The sequence below is a fragment of the Schistocerca cancellata genome, chromosome 3 (genome assembly GCF_023864275.1).
Source record: "Schistocerca cancellata isolate TAMUIC-IGC-003103 chromosome 3, iqSchCanc2.1, whole genome shotgun sequence".
Taxonomy (NCBI): domain Eukaryota; kingdom Metazoa; phylum Arthropoda; class Insecta; order Orthoptera; family Acrididae; genus Schistocerca; species Schistocerca cancellata.
In genome coordinates, this window is record NC_064628.1 from 682,751,300 (window position 1) to 682,776,118 (window position 24,819).

The 24,819-nt window shown below is 40.0% G+C and overlaps 1 protein-coding gene across 1 annotated transcript; it reads right to left on the minus strand.

The window, feature by feature from the left end:
• Nucleotides 1-2,324: 2,324 nt before the first annotated feature.
• LOC126175664 (probable inactive allantoicase) lies at nt 2,325-24,024 on the minus strand. The gene is made up of 9 exons (XM_049922573.1): nt 23,954-24,024; nt 17,847-17,909; nt 14,688-14,802; nt 14,354-14,455; nt 11,582-11,670; nt 8,765-8,956; nt 5,969-6,128; nt 4,609-4,832; nt 2,325-2,953 (listed from the first exon to the last, which is right to left on the minus strand). Exons 1-9 carry the CDS (start codon nt 24,002-24,004, stop codon nt 2,819-2,821), a joined length of 1,131 nt encoding a protein of 376 aa, XP_049778530.1. The 5' UTR covers nt 24,005-24,024; the 3' UTR covers nt 2,325-2,818.
• Nucleotides 24,025-24,819: the final 795 nt, after the last annotated feature.

The following is a 24,819-nucleotide window of genomic DNA, read 5'->3' on the forward strand; positions in this document are numbered from 1 at the left end:
TTAACCTATACCTTTCACAAATCACTTACCTCACAAAAATCTTCATTACTCGAACTACTGCAATACAGCGAGCGCCCCTACTGCCAGCTAAATAACAGATTCAAACTACGGAAGGCACTAACTACTGATAGGGATAGTTAGCAAATGAAAGATTTTAATAGAGAACAAACAATGTATTTACCTTAATAGTCATAATATATATAGCAGTTTATAATATCCAGTATAACAAATTTCAAAACTCCGCCATCTCTCTCCCCACATCCACCACTGCTGGCGGCTCACCTCCAACTGCGCAACGCTACGCGCTGTTAACATCCAGCTGCCCCTCTACAATGGCAGACAACAATGCAAACTAGTAACAGACTGCACACAGCACAGCCAGCGATTTTCATACAGAGCGCTACGTGGCGTTACCAATAAGAAAACCTAAACAGCCTGCTTACAATGGACATCTCTAAAAAGGGGAATTTTGGAAGATGGAGAGAAAAATGTAAGTACAAAGAAGGTAAGTACTAAGAAACAAAGAAGGTAAGCACCAAGAAACCATGGGTAACAAAAGAAATACTTCAGCAGATTGATGAAAGAAGGAAGTACAGTAACGTTCAGGGAAGTTCAGGAATACAAACATAGAAGTCACTTAGGAATGGAAGCTAAGGCAAAATGGCTACATGACAAATGTGAAGAAATCATAAAAGAAATGGCTACAATAATGCATTCACTATGCTGTTTGTAGCAGTTTACCTGCACTCCTATTTGTTTTATTTATTACTAAACCAACTTTGCGTTATCCCTATTTGATTTTTTATTTATAACCCTGTATTCACCTGACCAGAAGTCTTCTTCCTCCTGCCACTGAACTTCACTAGTTCTCTCTATATCTAACTTTAATGTATCCATTACCCTTTTTCTAACCTACCTACCCAGTTAAGGGATCTGACATTCCACGCTCCATTCTGTAGAACGTCAATTTTTCTTTCTCCTGATAATGATGTCGTCCTGAGTAGTTCCCGCTTGGAGATCCAGATGGGGGCTATTTTACCTCCAGAATATTTTACCCAAGAGGATGTCATCATCATTTAACCATACATTAAATCTGCATACCATCGGGAAAAATTATGGCATTAGTTTCCCCTTTCTTTCAGCTGTTCACAGTACCAGCATAGCAAGTCCATTTTGGTTAATGTTACAAGGCCAGATCTGTCAATAATCCAGACTGTTGCCCCTGCAATACTGAAAAGGCTGCTGCCCCTCTTCAGGAACCACATGTTTATCTGGCCTCTCAACAGATACCCCTCTGTTGTGGTTGCATCTTTGGTACAGCTATCTGTGTCACTGAGGCAAGCAAGCCACCCAACCAGTGCAAGGCCCACGGTATATTTTGATAAAATTACAATGTTAGTCAGAGGCTGGCAGCTTGCAGATACATAAAATTCACTCCTTCATATATAGTGAAGGAACGTAGTCTCCTATGACTATAATATCAGTGAGTGGCAATTGGAAACAGATAACTGCTGGAAATGCCTGGTGTAACAATTTGTGGGGATATAGAGTGGAATGTTTGCATAAGCTTGCAGTCTTCATTGGCAGGATGCTGGGAAAATACAGTCAGTTTACAAAGGAGATTTCTTGCAATTCACTTGTGTGATCCAGCTAAGAATATTGCTTAAGTATGTGGGATCCATTGTAAACAGGACTAGCAGTAGATACTGATATACAATGAAGGGCAGTGCAAATGGTCACTGATCTGTTTGACTCATGGCTGAGCATCATGAGAATGCTGAAAAACCTGAACTGGCAGATGCTGGAAGGCGGATGTCAGGTATCCTGCAAAAATCTACTTATGAAGTTTCAAGAACCAGTATTGAGTGAAGAATCTAGAAATAGACTTCAGCTTCCCTATGCACCATAACTTTAGGGTCTATTAATGCAAGATCAGTCTAATTCCAGCATGTAGAGAACTATTTAAGCAACCTTCTTTTCCTACCCCATATTGAATGAAACAAAAAAGAACCCCAACATGTAGTACAATTAGAATTTCTCTCAGCCATGCACCTCACAGTAGTTTCCAGTGTGCGGATGTGATCTGGAAGCAGTAATTAGCTTTGGTGCTGACAACTACTCGCTTTCATATATTGGAATAATTAGTTAATTCTTTCATAAGAATCTCTGCACATATGAGGAGGTGTACGCAGTATAACAGTTGGATTTAACTTTTGTTTCCTTATATTAGCAGCACTGAAATATTTTAATCCATAGTGACTTAAAGACATTTGACTAAGTGAGAAAGGAAAAGCATACCATACGCAAAAAATAAAAAAAAATCATTAATTTATCAATAAATTTAATTTTATTTACATTCCATATTTACAAGGTTTAAATTACTTAAATATTACCATTAACTAAAAAAGTCATATAATAAATTATAATTTGCAATATAAAATCTTTACACACAGCCATTTACAATTTATGACTAGATAGTAACAATGAAGCAGTGAAGGCTTCCTGAAGTTCAAATTCATGTGAAGAAGTGCCATATTCTGGTCTGAAGCCTCTTTCATTTATGATTGGAGCATGCCAAAACATTCTTGTTTTATCTGAGAAGATTGGTAATCTCACTGGGGTTCTACTAGACATCAATTTTCTTCCTTTTTCTTAATTCCATGACAGATGAACAATCACAACAACAAAAATAAGCTGAATATCTCAGTTGAAACTAGGGAAACTTTCATAATTGAAATCTTATTAAATATTTAGTGTAGCCTCATGAAATGATGTATGTATCACAGTCTCAGAATAACTAAACTTCTAATCTGCAGGTCTACACCTCAACATAGCCCCACAGACGAAGACGGCTTATACCTCCATCAGGTGCAATGGTGACACGAACGTGAGTGAACGGACCTTTTGATCTCAGCTGATCCTTTGAGAACAAGTGTTGTTTATGTGGAAATAGCTGAAAGAAAAAAAAGCATTTGTCATGTTACTAATGTTATTACAGCTACAGAATACTGGTAATTTATAAACAAAAATTAATGTACGAGTGTAGGGATTCAGTCATTCATTATATTCCATCAAGAATGAGGGTATAATAAAAGTTGAGATATACTTAAAGGAAACAATAAAATTACAGAAATGTAATCTGTACACTGTACTAGAAATAAACTATCACTCTTTCACTACAGCTTTCAATTACTGTAGGGAGTTTTACTTGTGAAAATAATCCAAAGCTAGACAACAAGAACTCAGATACCCTCAGTTGCTACTATCTGACAAAGAGTCAACATTACATTCATCACAGATAATTATGCTCCACTTAAGGGTACAAATTTTATTAAAACTGTTTCCAGCTTCTTTAGAAAACATACCAAATGGAAATACTTGCTAAGTTATAGAGTTATACTACATCAACTTCTTTAGATGTCATTGTTAACAATCAGGTACATCCAGATCAGCAACATGAAAATGGAAAAGTACTTTGTATCCAGATCTCCACAGGTTTTAACAAAGTAGTGGTATTTTTCTCAATGCTGTGTTTATGAGTACTATATGAAACTTCATTTTGATAGAAAATGAAATTGCTTTTAAAAAAATTGCTTGGATGTGAAAGTACTGTCAGTTCATTGGGAAATGCAGAAATTAATTAATGTACATATCCTGAAATTCACAAAATATCTGTGTAAAAGAAGTAGAGAAGATATCAGATCTCATCGCATCAGCTGCATGCTGTCCACACAGACAAATGTTTAATTGTGTAATATTTCCAAAAATCCATCCCTATATTTCTCCATATTCTTATTTTGTTACATACTAGTGCTTGCAGATTGTTCTTCACTTGAACTTTTACTAACCTCAGTGCAGGCCAATCCAACTACCTATTCATAAATTGTAGTGTCTGGAATTGCGAGTTAGCTGATTTGTGTGCAGTGATTTTCAGGCTAAATGAGTATTTTCATAGATTTAAGTGAGTCTTCCTTCTTTAGAGAGTGTTTTTCAAAAATATAACATAGATGCTGACATCTATTGCCAATGTCTCATGAAAATTACACCAGGATTTCAAAAAATGTAAAGGGAGAAGTTGTGAAGAATTGCATAATGGATGCATGTACTCTATTTACATAAGTAATCTATCCATGAAGCTAGCTGAGATATTCTTCTACATACCCATCTTTCTTTTGACGTATGATTGTCATGAATGGTTAAGAGCTGGCACTCAGATTAAGTGAAAGACAGTGAATAAAGTAAATGAATCATAAACAACAGCATATTAAAGGAATTTTGGCATTACAAGAAAACTGTAAGAAGGTTAAAGTCATTGACAAAGAAGTGCAGTATATTTCTCAGCATTAACTTCTAAAACGTAAGTAGGACTTATGTGTTAAATTTCTGTCTGTTGATAAAGAGTTATGTATTCTTTTTTAGAAGATGTTGGATATGAATGCAGAGGGCATTAGTAAAATTATATGAAAGTTTGTCACTAAGTGAGATTTATGAAGAACTGTATGTAAATTACTTAGTCATTTATAGTGGACTGAGAACAGTAAGAATATTGTACCTCTAATAAGATGAACTTTTCTGAAGTCAATGATAAAAGCATAGTAAAGTTTTTACCTTTTGAAGTGGAAGGAGTGTCTTCCACGGTATGTTGTTGTTCTCGCACATATCAGTATCTTCCACTTGATGATCAAAATATACCCCTTCTATCCTTATTGAATCTGGGTAATTGCCTTTAAAGTGAGCTGTGTCAACTTCAACCATGCCAATAGTTCCAGGATGGCCCATGCGAAAAATGGCCCATTCACATCCTGGTACTTGAAGTATTCCTTGAGTATCCTCTGAAACACAAAAATAATACACATCCATAATATACTGTAAATGATTAAGGGAGACTTTCAAAAGAAAATTTTTAGAAATGATCTCTAAGATGTGTATCTAAACAACTAATGTATAATAGCTGATTAGCTGTTGTAAGAAGGCAATAACTTTCACATCTTTCAAGAGGAGCACAATATTTCAGAAAAACATTTACAGTGATACTAGCATTATATCAAGCAGTAATAAAGTGAAATATCATGAAACAATAGTTTGATAAATAGCTCATGGAATCTATACTGTTGGCTGTAGATTGAAGATACTGATGAGTAATACATCATAGGATTTATACTGACTACTTGAACAGGGAACTTAAGAAACGCGATCATAATTAGCGATTATCAGTCAACAAGGCAAAAAACAACTGCTACAATTAAGATATAATTTCATCTGTTCATTGTAATTACTGTGTAATGGAAGTACTGAAGGTAACCACTCACCATATAGTTGAGGCACTGATCTGTCAACATGCAAATACACCAGGATAAACTGTCACTAAGCTTTTGAACAGTGTCATTTCTTGGTGATAACAGAGCCACAACAAACAGAAACACACACACACACACACACACACACACACACACACACACACACACACACACACACACACACACACACACAGCCTGCTGTCACCTCAACTATATTGTTAGTGGATATCTTTGTTCCTTCAGTTTTTTGTATTCACCCAGAACTTTCCAATATCTTGATGATGACTACTATGAGAAATAATTCTACACCATGGATAAAATTCAAAGATGCAGAATATACAAATTATTTGTAAATATTGATAAGCCATGAAAATTTCAAAGTAGAGTTTTTTCTAGTACATGCAGAAAGGGTACATAGTATAACTAGAAATATAATATTTTTGTAATTATGAATTTTCTGATGAATAGATAAGACACTAATTTGCAATCTTTGAAGTGTTAATGGAGTTTGACAACAGCAGTTGACAAATAAGTCATATCATAACAGCCGCTGTTAATGTTTTGACTCAATCTGTATTTCCTGGATTCTCCCTATTGATGAATCATGATACGGCAATGAATCACTGAACCACTAAAATAATTTTCAGGACTACTTCAGTAAACTTGCTTACCTTCCAGTACAGGAGGTCGGTCCAATCGCCTAGCAGTTTCCCAACCATCTCCCATGTTGATACCCGGACCAGGGCGAATTATGTTCCTTGGGTGACCAAAGTGAGCATCTGAATACCCAAGGCAAACACCACCATTTTTCATCAACAAAAGATCTACCAGCTACAAAAGAAAGTACACATATATTACCAAAAGTACATAAGCTAGGCTTTGTAATTATGAATAAGCAATGGAGAAGTTATCTCTACTGCAAACTACTATCCGTCAGAGTGTTATATAACTTTCTTTGCTGTGGGAATATAGAACAAATGGGATCTTGTGTAACCAAGGGTAATGAACTTAATGAACATTATTCTTATTAACACATTCCTGTTCCCCAAAACACTAGTTACTATTTCCTTTATCAATTTTTTAAGTCTACTATTATATGTGCATATTTTCTTCATACATCAACTACCAAGTCTTCAGTCAATAGAGATTGAATATTTTGAGCTGTTTACTTTAATTGTATTGTGATAACAAACCTTCTAAAATATGAAATGTTCCCTGGATGAAGAAATAAAATGAAATCAAACGAATTGGGACAAACTACATTTTTGTGTCACCAGTTGCCAACCTTTACAGTGAAACAATACTCAAGTGCTTGAGCAACCACAGCATTGTGGTTCAATGTTTCTTTTTAGTATTTTTATGAAGTCAAAAATTTATGTAATAATATTTATATACTTCATGTGTATTACTTTATACTGCAAACTCAAGTTTAGCCGCATGAAACATTTTCAGGACACTATAAGTCAATCCTATAATTGGTAAGCAATGAGAAGCACATTCTCTCCTCACAGCTCATCTCATCACAGCACTGACAGAAGATACAGGTATCATGTAAAGATAATCTTTCATTGCCATGGCTACAATAATTTTTCCTGTTTCCAACAGGAAAAGAATTAAAATGGGAAAGAATTAAAAGTGTAGCAGATGGTGAAAACAGTTGTGGCAATGTGCTTTCTGTGATGGACAAATGATCATGCTGATTGATTTTTGATTCCAAGCCAATCAAAAATGTCAAACATCCTAAAAAAAAACATCAAAAGGCTTTGTTGACCCATTCAAAACAAGAGGATAAGGTGAGTGTTGAAGGAATGCTTTTGCTGCATGCTAATGTTTAGTCCCACAGCAAGCACAAGAAAGTCAAACTCTTCAATCAAGTATTTTTATACCACCACTACAAGGCAGAAACAATTGGAAAACATTTTGCATGTGTTCTGGAGGTGAACAATGCCATGTGATTTGTCAAGGAAGAGGGCAGCAGGGGGCGTGTGCCGTAGGCACAGGCATGTTGAAAATCCACCACCTGCACTCCCTGTCACCAAAAGCTTGAAACATAATGATAAAGTGAAGTGGAAAAGTAATGGGGCTTCTGTGCAGGCCAAGCAAATTTGATGAATATCAAACTTTTATCCACCCCATTTGAAAGACTGCATTGAGCACTTTGGAATGGTTTAGATAGTATAGAACTGTTATTACATGGTCATGTGATCATAATGAAGTCATGGCAGTGAAGTGGTGTGATGTACCAGTTGGTATCAATGTTGTAAGATGGGTCAGTAGTGAGATAAGATACAATGGTAGAAAGAAGCTGTTGTATTTAGTCATGTCCATGTCCACACACAGACTGTCCATCATGTCTACAAGGAGTGGTGTAATGCTTGCAACCATGTAAATTGGTCTAAGAAAAATCCTAACTGACAAGAACCGGACACCTGTGTTACACCTTTTCAATGACAGGAGGTTTCAAACTTGGCAGAAATTGCTGCAGGTAAATTTCAAACAATTTCTGAATCATCATTGTGAAGGGAACTACATTAAGTGTACATTTGGAGTGAGTACATTGCAAAAGGTCACTGGTCAAAGTGGTACATATAGCTGCACATCTTCAATTGGCCAAACAACATAGACACTGGACAGTGTCTGACGAAGTGTTCTGTGTAGTCTGACAGATTACGATTTTGTCTCTCATCAAATAATGCAAGGCCCAATGAGACCTTTAACATGCAGTGTGTGCAAGATGATGTTGAGGGCAGATGAGATTCTGTGATGTATTGCATTTGTTTTTTGTAGTCATTCAGGTCTTCGTGAACATGAAGCAGGAAGTTTATTTCAACATTCTTGGTGGTCGTTTCTGGTACATTATCGTGAAGAGTATGCTTTCAAGATGGCAACAGCTGCAATCACTGGGCTGGACTCATACAGTCACATTTGAAGAACACTGAGACATTGGATGGTGATCGACTGGTATAGTGCATTACCCGATCTTAATCCCATATAGGGTATGAGTATTAGGAACAGTGGGTGAAAAGTATCAATCAACATCACGTCTGTTTGGTAGCTCTTTGGTTTCTAATCATCAGTGAACTGGATAGTCATGCCTGAAGAAACTTATGAGCTCTTCCCCTCGCCGAAATGAGGCCCTTACAGGACCTGTTTAAGGTCCGAGTGACACAAGCTGTCGCTTGGAGGGCTAAGCCTAGAGGGGCGCCAGAGTCGTCCAAGTACAAGATTTAGTTTACAGTGAGTTTCATAATTAGTAGCAGAAACTAAGGGAACTGACAAGGGTGAAATTACACTGAGGGAAGGGAAGGAGGGGAAGGACGCCAAATAATAAGTCGCTCGTGTGGAAAAATGTTCTCGAACCTGCCCTATGTCCTTATCAAGTTCAGGGTGATGTTGTACGTTATTAGCGTAATGCCTCCTAGGATTTTTGTTCGGTGTGCAAAAAGTAAATGGAGGTTTTTATGTACCTTGTTGATGTTGAACCTCTTCCAGTCGGGCCTGGCCTCCCCGTAAAGGTGTAGCCGGGCGATTCCGCCGTCAGGGAACATGTTGAGCCTCACGTGTGTCCACGTCTCGTCGCTGTTGATGGTGAAGTGGTTGTAGCGGGTTTCTGGGTAGCCCGGCCTCAGGGCTGTCATTGGAACGATCTCCGTCCAGTGCTGCGGGAAGACAAAGTGAATTATGATCAGCATAATGAGCGGCAGCGTTTGGTTTAGTGGTGGTGTAAGTAGGATGGGTTCCCAAAACATAGTTCGATGTGAAACGTTAACTCGCATTCTTCACACAAAATATCCTCAGAGTATTTGTAGGTGGCGCAAAACTGCTCGTAAATATTTGAAAAAAAAAAAAAAAAGCAAATTTAGGCAGAGCCAAGATCTGCTGATAAAATAACTCTTTATTAACTATAGTTTTCTGTCATCTTATCATCTTCAAGTATCACGAAGTTATTTACAACAGCATAGATAGCAACGTTTTTACTACTCCGTCAGATTAAGTATTTTTCTACTGATGGCAGGTGACGCAGGATGGCTTTTATTTTATTTGACGCCAGAGTAAGAATGTTGCCCTGTACACTGCCGGCCGTGCGGTTCTAGGCGCTTCAGTCTGGAACCGCGTAACCGCGTGACCGCTACGGTCGCAGGTTCGAATCCTACCTGGGGCATTGATGTGTGTGATGTCCTTAGGTTAGTTAGGTTTAAGTAGTTCTAAGTTCTAGGGGACCGATGACCTCAGATGTTAGGTCCCATAGTGCTCAGAGCCATTTGAACCATTTGTACACTGCTGAAAATAACTACGTATATCATACCTGCGGTTCATCAGAAGATCGAAATCAGTATTTAATAAAGAAATTTTTTATGAGAAGCCCTTGGCGGTGCTGAAATACAATTTTTTCCCTTTCCTGAGTGCCATGGATAAAGAAAACCAGACTGATTCAGTGTTTCTAAGTTTAGGAAAACCTTTTCACTCAGTACGTAAACGCCTTCTAAAGAAAAGGGGTTCTTATGGTATATCTAGCCAGATCTGTAACCGGATCAAAATTTTCCTATCGTCTTGGATGCAGATACTGAAGTAATATCTGGTGTTCCCTGAGGAGTGATACGACCATTCCTGTTCATGTTATATATTTAACACTTCGGGCATAATATTAGTTAGGCTTTTCGCAAATTATGCGAAGATTCTATATGGTAAAATTGTGATAATATCCAGATAGCTCTTTGTAGAATATCATTTCGCTGCAAATACTAGACTAATTATTAATATAGAGAAATGCAAATTTGTGCACTTCATGAAACATAAAATCATGGTATCCTTTGCCTATAGCATTAATGAGTCACAACTAAAAGTCCGTCCTGTCATGCAAATAGTTGGGAATAGTAACGTATCTGTGGATTAAGCATTGAGACTCGTTTGTAGATAAAGCTAGTGACAATCCTCGATTTATTGATAGGACACTTAAAAACTGCAGTCTGTCTACAAAAGACATTGAGTAAAAGACACTGGTACAATACATTTTGCGTGAAGCTCCATAAGAAACAACAATAACCATCTTCGAGGGCAGAAACTACATAAACATGTATCCCGTAAAGGTACCGCGAACTTAAGCAAATAGCAGCCAAAACAATGGCGCAAAGGCAGTCATTCTTACCACTTTGCATCCGCGAATGGAACGGGAAGAAACCTTAGTATATGGAAAAATAAAAAGTATCCTCCACCAAGCATTTAAAAGTATTTGCAGAATACATAAATGTAGATACTGGGTAACTATATTTTGTCTTGGTAGAAGTGCTCTAAGAAACAGCTGTCCATCTTTACTACAAATTAGGCTGACTAATAGAAAAATCCAGTAAATAATAAAAAGTGAAGTTTAAGCAGCCAGAACAGGTTTTCTTGACTTGTGAGGAAAGGTATGGCACTTCTCAAAGGAAACAGAAATGGTTGTATTACGCTGGACGTAAGACGCCTATTATTCCTCGAAAAGCTATGGAGAAAATTTAGAGAATCGGTTTTCATTGAGAGTTTTGACAATGTTCTAGCTGTTACAGTGAATTAAAGCATTTTACATTTCACACAGGTCACTTCAGTAGTCACCGAAATCGAACACCTGGAGATAACGCTAAACAGTCAACGACGTGTACATAGATTTAGAGCAACGGACACTGAAGAATCCATTGTAACCACTGGCGCATCCTATCTTCTCCGCCTTCATTGTCGCTGATGTCTTCACCATATCCCTGGTAAAGGCTCCTTACGCGGTGCTCTTAGCCAAAGTGAACAAAGGATTGTTTTTAATAAAAAAGGCTTGTTACTCCTTTATCACTTCTTCTTTATTATGAATCACGACAGGCAGCTTGCTAACCCCTCGAGCTCAGATTTAATGAATCTGCTTTTTGTTTATTTATTTGTACTTTAATTTTATTTTTAAACGATTTTATTTATCTCGCGAAATATAAGGGAATTTTACAACACAGCAGCCTCTTATAGTACTGAATTTGAATGTTTACAGAGAAAATTGAAATTGTCATGACTGCAACATGTGACAAAGATACCTCTGTTTTAATCTGTTTATCGGTATCATGAAATTCTCTGCGCGACTAGTACGTGGCTAGTTCACGTGACAGTTCAGCTGCTCCCACAAAAAATGGCGAAATAGAGATCCATAAGACACTGTTACTCTACGAGCCAATTGGTGGTTTTTGTAACTTATCTTAGGGTAAGGAGTACTTTTTACCTATTACCCTTCCTAGAATTGCGACATTTGAAACAAAAATAAAGCCAGAACTCACCTGCGAGTCGAGCTGCTGTATTTCTTTCATCATCTCTGGTGTCGCTGCATTCCCGATATGAGAATCTCTGTTGGGGATGCAAGCCTCGTCTGAAATAGGAACAGGTGATATCCTTGTAGTTGTGTTCCATAACATCCTTTGAAATGAGAGCGCAGAAAAGACGAGAATAGAGAGAGAGAGAGAGAGAGAGAGAGAGAGAGAGAGAGAAAGGAAAAAGGGGGAGAGAGGCAGAAATAGGAACAGGTGATATCCTTGTAGTTGTGTTCCATAACATCCTTTGAAATGAGAGCGCAGAAAAGACGAGAATAGAGAGAGACAGAGAGAGAGAGAGAGAGAGAAAGGAAAAAGGGGGAGAGAGGCAGAGAGAGAGAGTGAGGAGAGGTAGGTAGGTAGGTAGGAAGGGAGGGAGGTAGGGACGGAGGGAGGGAGAGGGAGAGAGAGAGAGAGAGAGAGAATTAACACACACACACACACACACACACACACACACACACATAGAAGGAGAAAGAGAGCATGAGTTTGTTAAATTAAACATACAACATTGTCCGAACATGTCAAGAGAAAATATTAAAAAAGTTTAATCAGTCCCAAAATTTAATCTTGCTAAGACTGTTCCTTTCCAAGAATCGAAGTAGAAAACCTCTGTTATCCGTAACTCACAGCTTCAGACCTGACTCCGTTGAGAATATTGGAGATAACAATAAATAACGCCTGAAGTCACAAGAAGAATGCCAGTGAATGGTTAGAAGGTTACGGGATCCAGTAGTACTTTATTTCACCTTATTTTGTGCGTTCTGGTGGGAAGCGTTCGCTTGGTAACATGTTGCCTTGTAACATGGAAACGAACGGTTTCCAGACATATGTTCCTGCGTAAAACTTTACGTAGTAAGTCCCTTCTGCAGGTTATAGAAATGGAAATTGTAGAACACCCTCCATAGTACCTGTTCGTGTTTCCGACACATGATTGGCTAAAGAAAAGTTTTCTATGGAATGTTGCACAGTTGGTCGTTTAATCCCCTAAGAATATCTCTACAGTTGTGATGAACTTTGAGTCTTAGAAGCATGAATTCGCTTTCGTGGAGATGATTTGTAAACTAGTGAATACTTGTAAACAAAGTAGAGAGTTACAATGTTGTCATGTCTCCCTGGATTGAGAAGTGATGATTTCTAAGGCAGGAAGATGGAATAACGATTGTGGCATAGATCCAGTTGGATTAGTGGAATTCTGAGAAGCAAGTGTTCCAACACATTCGTACAATACTTGTTATTCACATTGTGGCACGAAGTAACGAAGATGTGGAGAGAGACACGATTGCAACTAGACCACCAGTCGGAGTTGAGAAGGATGGGGAAAGGTTCAGCAGTGGACTTGTTGAAAGATTAGAGGGTCTACACGGATTCCAAAGCAAATAAGAACCCGTTGCAAAGTGACGAGTTTATATGCAGTGTTTGATGTTCCTGTCGCTGCACCCATTTCGCATTGGCCATATATTGATATGCTGAGAAGCGGAACACGTAAAGCACAACAGCCCGATTTCCCAGAAACTTCGCTCAGTGGAAGAGAAGTGAAAATAAGCGAACATTTATCTCAGCTTATTCGCAGACACTCGCCAGTTTCTGAGAAAACGACGGTACAAGTTCTCTTTATGTGCCTTTTAGAGAGAGAAAAGTTCAGTTGAAGCGTGGCACAGTGGCTAGCGCCGCGTCTTCACGCTTTTGCGCCGCGTGTTCGAAACACAATGATCATTTTTATTTTTATTTTCCATTTATCTACCCATGTCCGTAAAAGAAAACCACACGAATGTTTCCCAATGTTAACTCAAATAACGTTGTCCTTATTCGTCTACGAATTGGATGTCTGGTGAATGAATTTTAAAAAAACGACAAATGAATGATAAAGTTACTTGAAATTCCTGTAGAGTATCTTGATCCATAATTAATTGCAAGCGCCAGTTTCTTGTAACGTGATCCCTTATGTTTGGACTAGTGTGAAATTATTGCCAACGCGTGAAATCTTCAGCAATATTAACGATGTTTCTTTCCCGTGTAAGATTCCTACCTAGAAATTTCACTGTGGCAAACCGTCCTTCACGTGATATTTGTGGCATTCAGAATTGCTATGTTTCGAATGTTTCTACGATGTGTAATCCAGTTGTAATTTTGTGATTAAGAAAACGCCCTTGTATCCCCTATCTTGATAAGAAACAGTCGTGTGGTAACTTTCTGCGGACATGGGAAGATAAAAGAAAAAATAGATAAAAATAAAATAAAATGAATGAAAACAGTAACTGGGTTTGTAAAACGGGACGCAGAATTAAGAAGCCGTGACACTAGACACTGTAAAACCATTTCAGATGAGAGTATCGAGCGCTAAAAGGCGTCTGAAGTACATCCAAAACTTTGACCGCCGTTTTCTCAAAAAGTGGTTCAAATGGCTCTGAGCACTATGCGACTTAACTTCTGAGGTCATCAGTCGCCTAGAATTTAGAACTAATTAAACCTAACTAACCTAAGGACATCACACACATCCATGCCCGAGGCAGGATTCGAACCTGCGACAGGAGCGGTCGGTCGGCTCCAGACTGTAGCGCCTAGAACCGCACGGCCACTCCGGCCGCCGTTTTCTCAGAAATGGTCGAGTATCTACGGATAAGCCAGGACGCATCTTCGTTTATTTTGACTCCTCTTTCACAGAGTGAAGTTTCTGGGAAATTGGGTTGTGGCTCTGTCCGTGTTCTCCTCGTGATTAGCTCCGTGGACTGTTTCGCTTACCTTTGCGCGACAGGTTGGCAGCCTGCAGAGAGAAACGTGGCGCGAAATTTCCTGTGAAGTACGCCGTGTCCAGGGTGACGCCCCTCAGGACTCCAGGAACACCTGCAGCAAGGGAATGGCCAACTTGAGCAAGTCTGCAACACTGGATGCTCCTTATTTTAAGCGACGATGCAGCGCAGAAAAGACATGTACTTTCCGTCGTGGTAATCGTGCAAAATTTAAATTTAGGCCCACCTGGTAGGCGGAGAAAGTATCGCTGCTAACAGAGAAGTATGATTTGTCAAGCAAGCCCTTCGCTTCTGCAGAACACTGGTTTCGCTGCTGGTCTACATACCGAGCTTGAGGATGGCCCAGTCGTGACCCGGGGTGCGACGGCGCCTCGTCTCCCAGCCGTCCATCCACTTGCCGCACTCGGTGAACTCGCTTTCCCGCCACTCTGGAGGGTCCTCCTGGAATCAACAATGTCTCCAGTCACTTCCCTGTAACGAATATGTTCTGCCTTCCCTAGGAAAAATCGTGTTGTTACAAACAGGTAGTGTTGTGAGCACATAGTCCAGACCACAGGAATCATACTAAGTTTGGAATGGTCAAACAATAAATAAGATACCCCGGAAGGTTTAATGTTTGATCCACTACTGTTCTCGCCATACATACATCGTTTACCAAAGGAAAATAGAGTCGCATGGCTACATGATATCAAAGGATAGATTTCTATGAGCAAGAAAGCTTCCTTTACTCGCGGTATAAGAGAGTTGTGTCTTAAGTGTATCTGTAGTGTAAGTGACTGTAATAAATGTGTGTTTAGTGTATTGACACGTTTGTGTTGTATGATAACGAGAGAAGAGTCAGAATTAAAGCACAAAAAGTGCCACGTGCCTTCACTCCGTGTAACAGTGCGGTTAAGTTTGGTGACCAGATCACCTCTTCTCCTCCTGCTGCCAAAGACTGATGACGAAAATTTTTTACGTCACTTGTATTCGAACTGGCTACTTTCGAAGTCGAGCGCCAGAGCACAGGCCCGCTTTAGCAGCCTCGGCTACAGTGATGTTTAGTTAAGAGTGTCTGTGACAGAACGGCCAGCAGAGTGCGTTAGTGTTGTTCGCCTTTAGTGCTGTAACCAGACCTGGTAGGGTATACAGGGTGATTCGCGAAGATGTGCAAATATTTTAATATGTTGTTCTACAAGTAACACTAAAGAAAAAAGTTCATATAAACATAGGTCCACAAATGTTTAGTTACAGCTAATAAAATTTTTAGCAACTTCGCTAATATGAAACCATCGAAAAACTGTACGAGGTTAAAGTAAAGCACGATTTCCATTCATTTTGTTGTTATTGATCTCGTGAATGTAATAAAACACGTCCCAGACGCGTATCTGCAGTGGTTTTCCAGAACATCCAGAGAAGCAAAGAAGTAATTTCGTAAAATTTTTAATTTATTAACTACTTGGCCCAATTTGTTTTTTAAATTACAGACAGTTGCACAAAGTTTCAACAGAAGCTGTAGGGAATGCAATTTTGGAAAAATGATGGTAACAACGTTAACTGAAACTGTATGAATGTATCAGATAATATGCTTTTATTAATATCGCTGCACACGTAAATTCGTGTTAAAACGGAAAAACAAAGCTCAGTTTGAAGAAAGTTGAACAGTGTACATACAGTTTCAAAATACATTCACAATAAATGTTCAAAAATGTCTCCACCGAGGTCAATGCATTTAGCTGCAAGTGTATGAACAGATATTGTTGCTCGTTTCACTTTCACAGGGTTGTTCTTAATTTCGTCTATTGCATTCATAATGCGAGCAAGTAATGCCTCACGTGTATTAACTTTGTCCTCATAAATTTTGTCTTTCATCCATCCCCATACACAAAAATCCATTGGTGTTAAATCGGGCGATCTTACGCGAAGTTCCTCAAGTTCAGGCAAAATCTTTTATTAGCCGTAACTCGGTAACTAAACATTTGTGGACCTATGTTTATAGGAACTTTGTTCTTTAGTTTAACTTGTAGAAGAACATATTAAAACGTTTGAATATCTTCGTGAATCACCCTGCTGAAGTGGCGTGAACAGCGTCAGACATGTCGGGAGGACGACGGTTCAAACCCGCGTTCCGCCATCCTGTTTTAAGTTTTCGGTGATTTCCCTAAATCGCTTCAGGAAAATGCCGGGATGATTCCTTTGAAAGGGTACGGCCGATTTCCTTCTCCACCCTTCCCTGATCCGATAGCTGTTTGGTCCCCTCCCCCAAATCAACCAATCAACCAACAGTGTCATATGTGAAGGCACAGAGAAGCCAGGTACTCATGTGAGGCAGTGCTATCAGCCCCTGACAGAGCTTGAAAGGAACTTCATTGTGGGCCATCATTTGGCTGACTGCTCTAATCGTGCAATATATAGATACGTAGGGCATTCGCATGTGATTGAGGCCCGATGTTAGACTGCACGAGAATGTGTGGGTAGGCATACTCGTCGTCAGGGTTCTGGTCACCAGGAGGGAGGATCGCTGGTCTATGCACCAAGCACGTGATGATTCCATCTGAGCTGTGCCTGCCATCCGGGTACAATTAATGGACCTTCTGCAACTTTCAGAGTCATCCCGCAGCGTTGTTCGGAGACTAGCAGCAGACGGATTAGGGAATTACCGCCTCATGTGTAGGCTCCGGTTAACACCACAACGTAATCGGCAGCGTTTTGAGTGTTGCCACGACCGGAGAACACTGACCGCTGATGAATGGCGTTACACTGTATCCAGTGACGAATCGCAGTTTTGCCCTACCCCGGATGACCATCGTCAGTGGGTATGTCGGTGACCTGGGGAGAGGTCACGTATTTTCAAAGTTTCGGAGAGACACAGTGGTATCACTCCCGGCGTCGCGGGGTGCGAAGCCATCGGGTATGACTTCAGGTCACGGCTGGCAGAGACTGACTGAACTCTGACCGCACAACGATACGTCACGGATACCCTGTCTCCTCATGTGTTATGGCTCATGCAACTGTATCGTGGTACCATTTTTCAATACGACAACGCTCGTTCACACGTGACACGTATCTCTAACAACTGTCAGTATAAGGTTGAGGTACTCCCCACAAGAACATGAGTGGGACCAGCTTGGACGCCAGTTCGCTCTCACTACCAGTATCTAGGACATCAAGAACAATTTACAACAGTTGTAGACCAACATACCTCAGGGGAGAACACAACGGATTTATGGCAGCCTTCCCAACCGAATCAGTGCACGCATCCAGACTAGAGTGGTTGAAATGTCGTACTGATAAGTGCGCGAATACTGACAAGTTGTTTATAAATCTGACTTGATTTTTTTAGTCACTGAAATAACATCACATACCCTCTTAACCCGTGAAGTTTCATTTCGTTTCCTACTTCGCTTCTGAGGGCTACTACTGATAACCTACATGTGTATAGTACCAAGAAGACTCGTGGAATTCCTACCCTGCTTTAATAAAACATGACTTGCCAGTCCACTCACCTTTATGAGGTTCTCGGCCACAGCAAACCAGTCATCAGTTGCGAACAGTACCTGCCCACCGTTCTGTAAAAGACGAAAAACCTTGTCACTGCAGTATAATTAGCAAAGAACATGCTGAGCATCACAGCCCAGAAAAGTCTATAACTTAATATTTCTCTGCGAACTGTAGCTGGAGCAGGTATAGTTTTTAAAGTAACAGTCAGTTAAATGAAATCTAACAAACTCAGCTAAAGGGTATTTCTTAATGTTGAGGAAAAAAAGTGCGATATAGAAAAGAAACTCAGTTCGACCATTAATAGATTAGATTTTATCCTTCTCTTAAATTTTTTATTGGCTATTGAAATTTGTCCACGCATCTACCTTGTTATTGGTTTTGATATTATTTTGTTTTTATGATTTCAAAATTATGCAATATTACAAGGGACATACAGGAGCCAGGTTACGTAATTTTATCGGAGTCCTAATTTTCACATACAATGTTTAAGATACAGAGTGGAAAAGATAATAAATATGGTGTAGACTTCATTGAATAGTCTGTTCAACAAGTGCAGTTCAAAATGGTTCAAATGGCTCTAAGCACTATGGGACTTAACATCTGCGGTCATCAGTCCCCTAGAACTTACAACTACTTAAACCTAACTAACCTAAGCACATCACACACATCCATGCCCGAGGCAGGATTCGAACCTGCGACCGTAGCGGTCTCGCGGTTCCAGACTGAAGCGCCTAGAACCGCACGGCCACACAGGCCGGCTAACAAGTCCAGTATGAAGCGGTGAATTTCAACTATCTATCGTCTTCAGAGGAGATATAATACTGGCGAACAACATCGCAAAAGATATTATACATATGGTGAGTGAGGTGCAAACTGTGCTGTGGTAATAGTTTTCAAAAACAGTAAATAAATGTAAAGGGAACAAACCACAAAACCTTTAGCCATTAACATCGGAGAAAGCAATGTTGTGTTCATCCGCGCTAGCACTTGTGTATGCAGTGTGTGTGTGTGTGTGTGTGTGTGTGTAGGCGCGCTCGCACGAGTGTGCGACGATGAGATAGAAGAGGAAGAGGACAACACTTTCAAAAAATGATATTCGACACAACAGAAGGCTGTACTTGAGCTAAAACATCTAATAGCCTATATAACGATTTGAATTGAATTGTCAATCACAATAAAAAAAATTAAAGATAAAAGTATTGAATAACAGCTTGAGAGGTATTACATGTGGAAAATAAATTAGTTCTGTAGGACATCTTCAGTTTCGTGCTTTTCGTTTATAATTATGAAGTTTCTTTTTTTACCAAGAAGCGCCGGAACAATCAGTTTACATGATAAATTCTTTGTTTTATATAACATGGGTTCTTTCCACATCAGTCTACATTAAAAGAGAGTATAACGCTGCCTAAAAGTACAGAAAACAATAATTTGGATATCATGCTAAATTTGATACAAATGTTGTATGCAATGTATAACTTTTACTAGTTCAATAACCCAAGTTTCCAATGGTGAGTTGTTTGCACTGATTACAAACTTGTATAACAGTCTGTACTTCGGTATATCGGTGGGTGCTAACAAGGTACGATGACTAGTTGGAAACCGATGGCAAAATTCTTTCAGTTTAGTTTCCAATATTATTTAGTGCTCCGTACTCCTGACACATTTTAAAAATACTGTGGTTTGGTTCGTCTTTCTTGCCACAGAACCGAAGAGGTATGGCACCAACGTTGAATCTACGAACACGATGTTTGTAGTTCCAGTGATTAACTTCAGTTTCGTATAGCTGTTTCAAACTTCTTGATGTCTTCCTATGAAACTAAGGCACTGCTGGGATTATTGGACGAATTAACTTATCGTGGATACCTTGATTTGAGATCTTAACCATTCTTTTTGACAGCTCGTTGTCAACTGCTTACTGAGTATGGGAACTATATTATTTACCGAAATTTTTTCATATTTAAGAGCCCCATTTGTTGAAAAAAAAAACATCGAATTAATGTCTCGTTGCCAGTATTCATAAGTTTTATCACATAACGATTTCTTTTTTCTCCTTATATGGAACAAAATGCGTGGACAGCTATTTTCAACTCCTCAAGAAGTTGTTGGTTGTTATCTTTCAAAACAATTTTTTTGATGTATGAACATCTTAATGGAAAAGTGTACAAATTTTTCGTGCCAGTATCTCTGGAAACAATAAAAAAGTTTTTATTTCATTGCTTTTGTAAAAGCTAAAAAGGCAGACCTCGCACGTTTGGTAGTACGAATGAAAGATGGGTCGTGGTTAGCTCCAGATAAATGGAGTATTCGTCTTCATAACATCCTGACAACCACTCACTGTAACTTTCACGACTGATAACGCTTTTGCGCCTGGGAATGGCAAACGTCTGCATCTGTATATAAATCTGTATTCTGCAAGTCACCTTATAGTGTGAGTTGGAGTGTTCTTCCGGAACTACTACCTGGTCCCCCCTTCCCTGTTCCATTCGCGAATGGGAAGAATGTCGTATTACTTCGTATTAGCTCTAATTTCACTACAGTTCCTATTGTGGTCAATTCACGGTACGTATGTGGACGGAAGTACTATGTAGCTCGCCTCCCGAAATTTCATTAGTAAACTCCTCCGTGATGCACAACGCCTCTCTTGCAAAGTCTCACAAAGGAGTTTGTTGGGCATCTCCACAACACACTCGCACCAAGTAAACAATCTCGTAATGAAAACCGTCGATTTTCGTTGGATCTTCTCTACGTCCTCCACCAATCGAATCTGGTAAAACTTATAGACTGAGCAGTAATAGTGAAGAATCTATCATTATCAGCCGCTTCTTTCGTGGAACAATTAAGTTCTACATTTCCTTAAGATTCTTCCAACGACTCTCGGCCTGGAATCTGCTTTTCCTACAATTCTTTTTACTTGATCATTCAAATTTAGGTCGCTCTGGATGGTTACCGTAAGACGAATTGAATAGGAACAATGGAGTGACCAGAAACGGAATTTCCAAAACAGTTCAGGGCCATCGCGTCGGAAGACAAATGAGAATATCATTTAAGGATTTGTTTGTCTAGGCTGGTAGTGAATCAGTATAACAGGGAAGATTTCAAAGCTGATGACACTGTCAATTGATGTTTGTTTACTCTATGACAAACATAGCAAAAAAATGGTTCAATTAGCTCTGAGCACTATGGGGCTAAACATCTGTGGTCATCAGTCCCCTAGAACTTAGAACTATTTAAACCTAACCTAAGGACATCACACACATCCATGCCCGAGGCAGGATTCGAACCTACGACCGTAGCAGTCGCGCGGTTCCGAACTGAGCGCCTAGAACCGCAAACATAGCATGCGGAGCTGAATTTGCTTACTTCGAATGTAAATTACATTGTTTTAATTTAAGTACATTGTAAACAACGTAGAAACCCTATTTCATATAGAAACAATTCAGTTTTAAAAGTATACTTTAATTTGTCTTGTGTTTCCGTAATTTAAATAATACGGTTGTGTTTCCGGAATTTTTGAGGTGAATAGAAACAGTAATCGTGTCTTTGTACGGAAGAAGACGAAGAATTTGGCTGAAATAAAAACCGACGTAGCACTGTTGTTAACCAAAGAGATTATGCTGTGATTAAAGTATGTCATCTACATTGTATGCCTGTAACATTTATTCTTTAGATGGCAAAGGTTTTTCCCATATTAACAGGTACTCAGTTAAGTCAAAGACATCATTCTTAAACAGGACGTCTGTGACTTAATATATTAACAACAATGTTCATCAACATAATGCTACAATAAAATAATTTGATATATAATAACTTTTATTTGGAAAACAGATTAAAAAATCTCTCTTTGCGAGATGAATATGGACACCAAATTTTTATTTTTTTATGTTTTAAAAACATTAGCTAGGTCCCAAAACCGATCATGTGTTTAAAGTTAGACAAGATCTGTTATATCATATAATTTCATATTTCATTCTAAAATTATCACTTTTTTCTTTTGAATTTCAACACTGTTTCTGTTCACACCATTTTACGGTACTCCTAGTTATTATACGCTAATTGTCGTTTCCAGGAATGTGTCATCAGTAGTGTAATCGTACAGTAGTGGCTTCGTTCTCCTTCTTGTGCTGAATGCGTTACATTTATTTATGTAGTCTGGTCCCTTCAACCCCCATAAACCAACCAACCATTTATGTTTCAGCTGCCTGTCCCTGCAAAAGTCATCAATCCTCCGGAAGTCTTCTTTGCACTTCGTGAACAGTCTTCTGGCGTCGCTACCTTCTTGTAAACAACTACATCGCCTGCGAACAGCCTGACGGATCTTCTGTCATTACCCTCCATATCAAGTGAATACATTATAAATAGTAACGGTCCTGTCCCACTTCCTTGGCGTATGCCTGGTTCAAATGCCTCTGAGCACTATGGGACTCAACATCTTAGGTCATAAGTCCCCTAGCCGGCCGGAGTGGCCGAGCGGTTAAAGGCGCTACAGTCTGGAACCGCACGACCGCTACGGTCGCAGGTTCGAATCCTGCCTCGGGCATGGATGTGTGTGATGTCCTTAGGTTAGATAGGTCTAAGTAGTTCTAAGTTCTAGGGGACTTATGACCACAGAAGTTGAGTCCCATAGTGCTCAGAGCCATTTGTACCATCATAAGTCCCCTAGAACTTAGAACTACTTAAACCTAACTAACCTAAGGACATCACACACACCCATGCCCGAGGCAGGATTCGAACCTGCGACCGTAGCAGTCCCGCGGTTCCGGACTGCAGCGCCAGAACCGCTAGACCATCGCGGCCGGCGTATGCCTGAATTTAACCTTTTTTATCTGTTGCAAGAAGTTTCCTTTACATTACGTCTATGGTCACAAACTTTTTGTTAACAGATTACCGGTTTTGGTCTTTAATGACCATCATCAGATCTGTTTCATAAAAACGATGTCGCAGCTTGTGAGATTATAAAAAAAAATTGGTTCAATTGTGTTGTGTACATAGTTCCGCGTAGTCAGCGCGTACACAACTTTCCCAATAGAGCGCACCCCGCTAAGCACAACAGCGCAGGCGCAGCGCTCGTCCGTCTCCGCACTACAAACAAGATGGCACTGTTTTAGAGACGGACCAAATTCTGCTTCCGCCGGTCCGCGTATTAATACGTAACGCAGCCAAAGAGATTGCTGCTAACGTAGAACCTTTTCTCCTCGCGGATCACACTCGGGCAGTGATACCCAAATGCTCGAGGTATTATAACGAGTGTGCAGACCTCCGATTAGTCAGTCTGCATTAGTATGCATTGGTCTGCACCAGTCTGCATTAGTCTGCATTAGTCTATAGTCAAGTTTCAGTCTGCGCCTAATAAGATTATCATATTCCTGTACATAGCCATGAAGAGAAATGTATAGACACTTTGTCAAGTATCAGAGATATGTGAGAATAAGATTAGCGTACCAAGACCAAAGAAACTTCAGATTGTCAATTGTAAACAGCATCCAGAATCAAGTTACGTAATGTCTGTGATTTTTATTATTTTAATAAATGTGTGTGAAAATTAATCAAGTTCTGTTTAAAGTTGGTCACCGTCACTCTGCTACTCTAAGTGTGCAAGTGACATTTCTATCGTCTGTCCTAACGGCAGAAGATAAACACGCCACAATAAGACTACGAGACATATTGCTGACACTCGCCTACTTCGTTAGAACGACAAGTCAAATAATCTGATGGTGTGTGTACCGAAGGTCTTACAGTACGCACACCACAAAATGGCTCTGAGCACTATGGGAATTAACATCTGAGGTCAGCAGTCCCCTAGACTTAGAACTACTTAAACCTAACTAACCTAAGGACATCACTCACATCCATGCCCGAGGCAGGATTCGAACCTGCGACCGTAGCAGCAGCGTTGTTCCGGACTGAAACGCCTAGAACCGCTCGGCCACAACGGCCGGCCTGTGAGATTATCTGTTGCTTTTGTAGCGGTTGCGGATCCTAGTATTGCATATAGCTGTAATCTGTGAGGGTGTTTCGAAATCGAATTCCAAGAGGTATGTTTGCATCGCACAGTAGGCTGTGCGTATTTTCGAGACGCAGAGCTTGGCGTGGCAATGCGAGCCACGTAACTTACCCTCTCGGCGCAGAGATCGTTGAGCTGAGTGAAGGCTGTCTGGGTGTCCATGTCGGCGGATGCAGTGCGCTTCTGGTAGCGGCTCCTGGCAGGCCCGTCTCTATATAACGCCTGCCGCTATCTACTGACCCCAGGCAGTAGGCGCGTGCCCGCCCCTGATCGAGTCTACACGTCATCAGAGACGCTTTCCGCAGCGCGTCTGCTCTGTGTCATCAAACTCATCCTGTCACTGGCTGTTGTATAACAGGCGCCATTTTGCTTTCGAATTATGGGAATGGGATCACAGAGTATAAGTCTCTCTTCTGAGCCTCCGTCCCCATCTCCCCATCCCAATTTAAACTTTCCGTCACCTCCACTTGCAGTGTGGCACAGATGCCTTCTGTAATAATACGAGGGTAACCCCAAAAGTAAGGTCTCTTATTTTTGTATAAGTTCATAGACCTGTTTATTTCTACAATGGTTTACATCAGTTTACAGCTTGAACAATTAACAACTTTTCGACATAATCATCATTACCGTCGATGCATTTTTGTAGACGCTGTGGCAGTTTTTGTGTGCCCATGTCATACCAGCTCGCCGCCATGTTGTTCAGAAAGTTATGAATCTCTTCTTTCACCTCGTCGTCGGAGCTGAATCGCTTTCCGGCCAAATGTTCTTTTAACTTAGGGAACAGGTGACAGTCACTGGGCGCCAAGTCAGGACTATAGGGTGCGTGGGTGACTATGTTCCTCTGAAACTGTTGCAGGAGAGCAACGGTTTGCCGAGCGACGTGTGGGCGAGCGTTGTCATGGAGAATGCGTACGCCCTTGCTCAACATTCCTCTTCTCCGGTTCTGAATTGCCCGTTTGAGTTTTTTTAGAGTCTCA

Bases quoted from the DNA above. Each gene is read 5' to 3' on its own strand.
- LOC126175664 (XM_049922573.1), bottom strand. From the start codon at position 24,004: ATGGACACCCAGACAGCCTTCACTCAGCTCAACGATCTCTGCGCCGAG. The intron at 11,671-14,353 runs GTAAGCGAAACA...TTCCTATTTCAG, and splicing joins TGCCAACCTGTCGCGCAAAG to ACGAGGCTTGCATCCCCAAC. The intron at 4,833-5,968 runs GTAAGCAAGTTT...TTTGTGTTTCAG, and splicing joins CCGACCTCCTGTACTGGAAG to AGGATACTCAAGGAATACTT.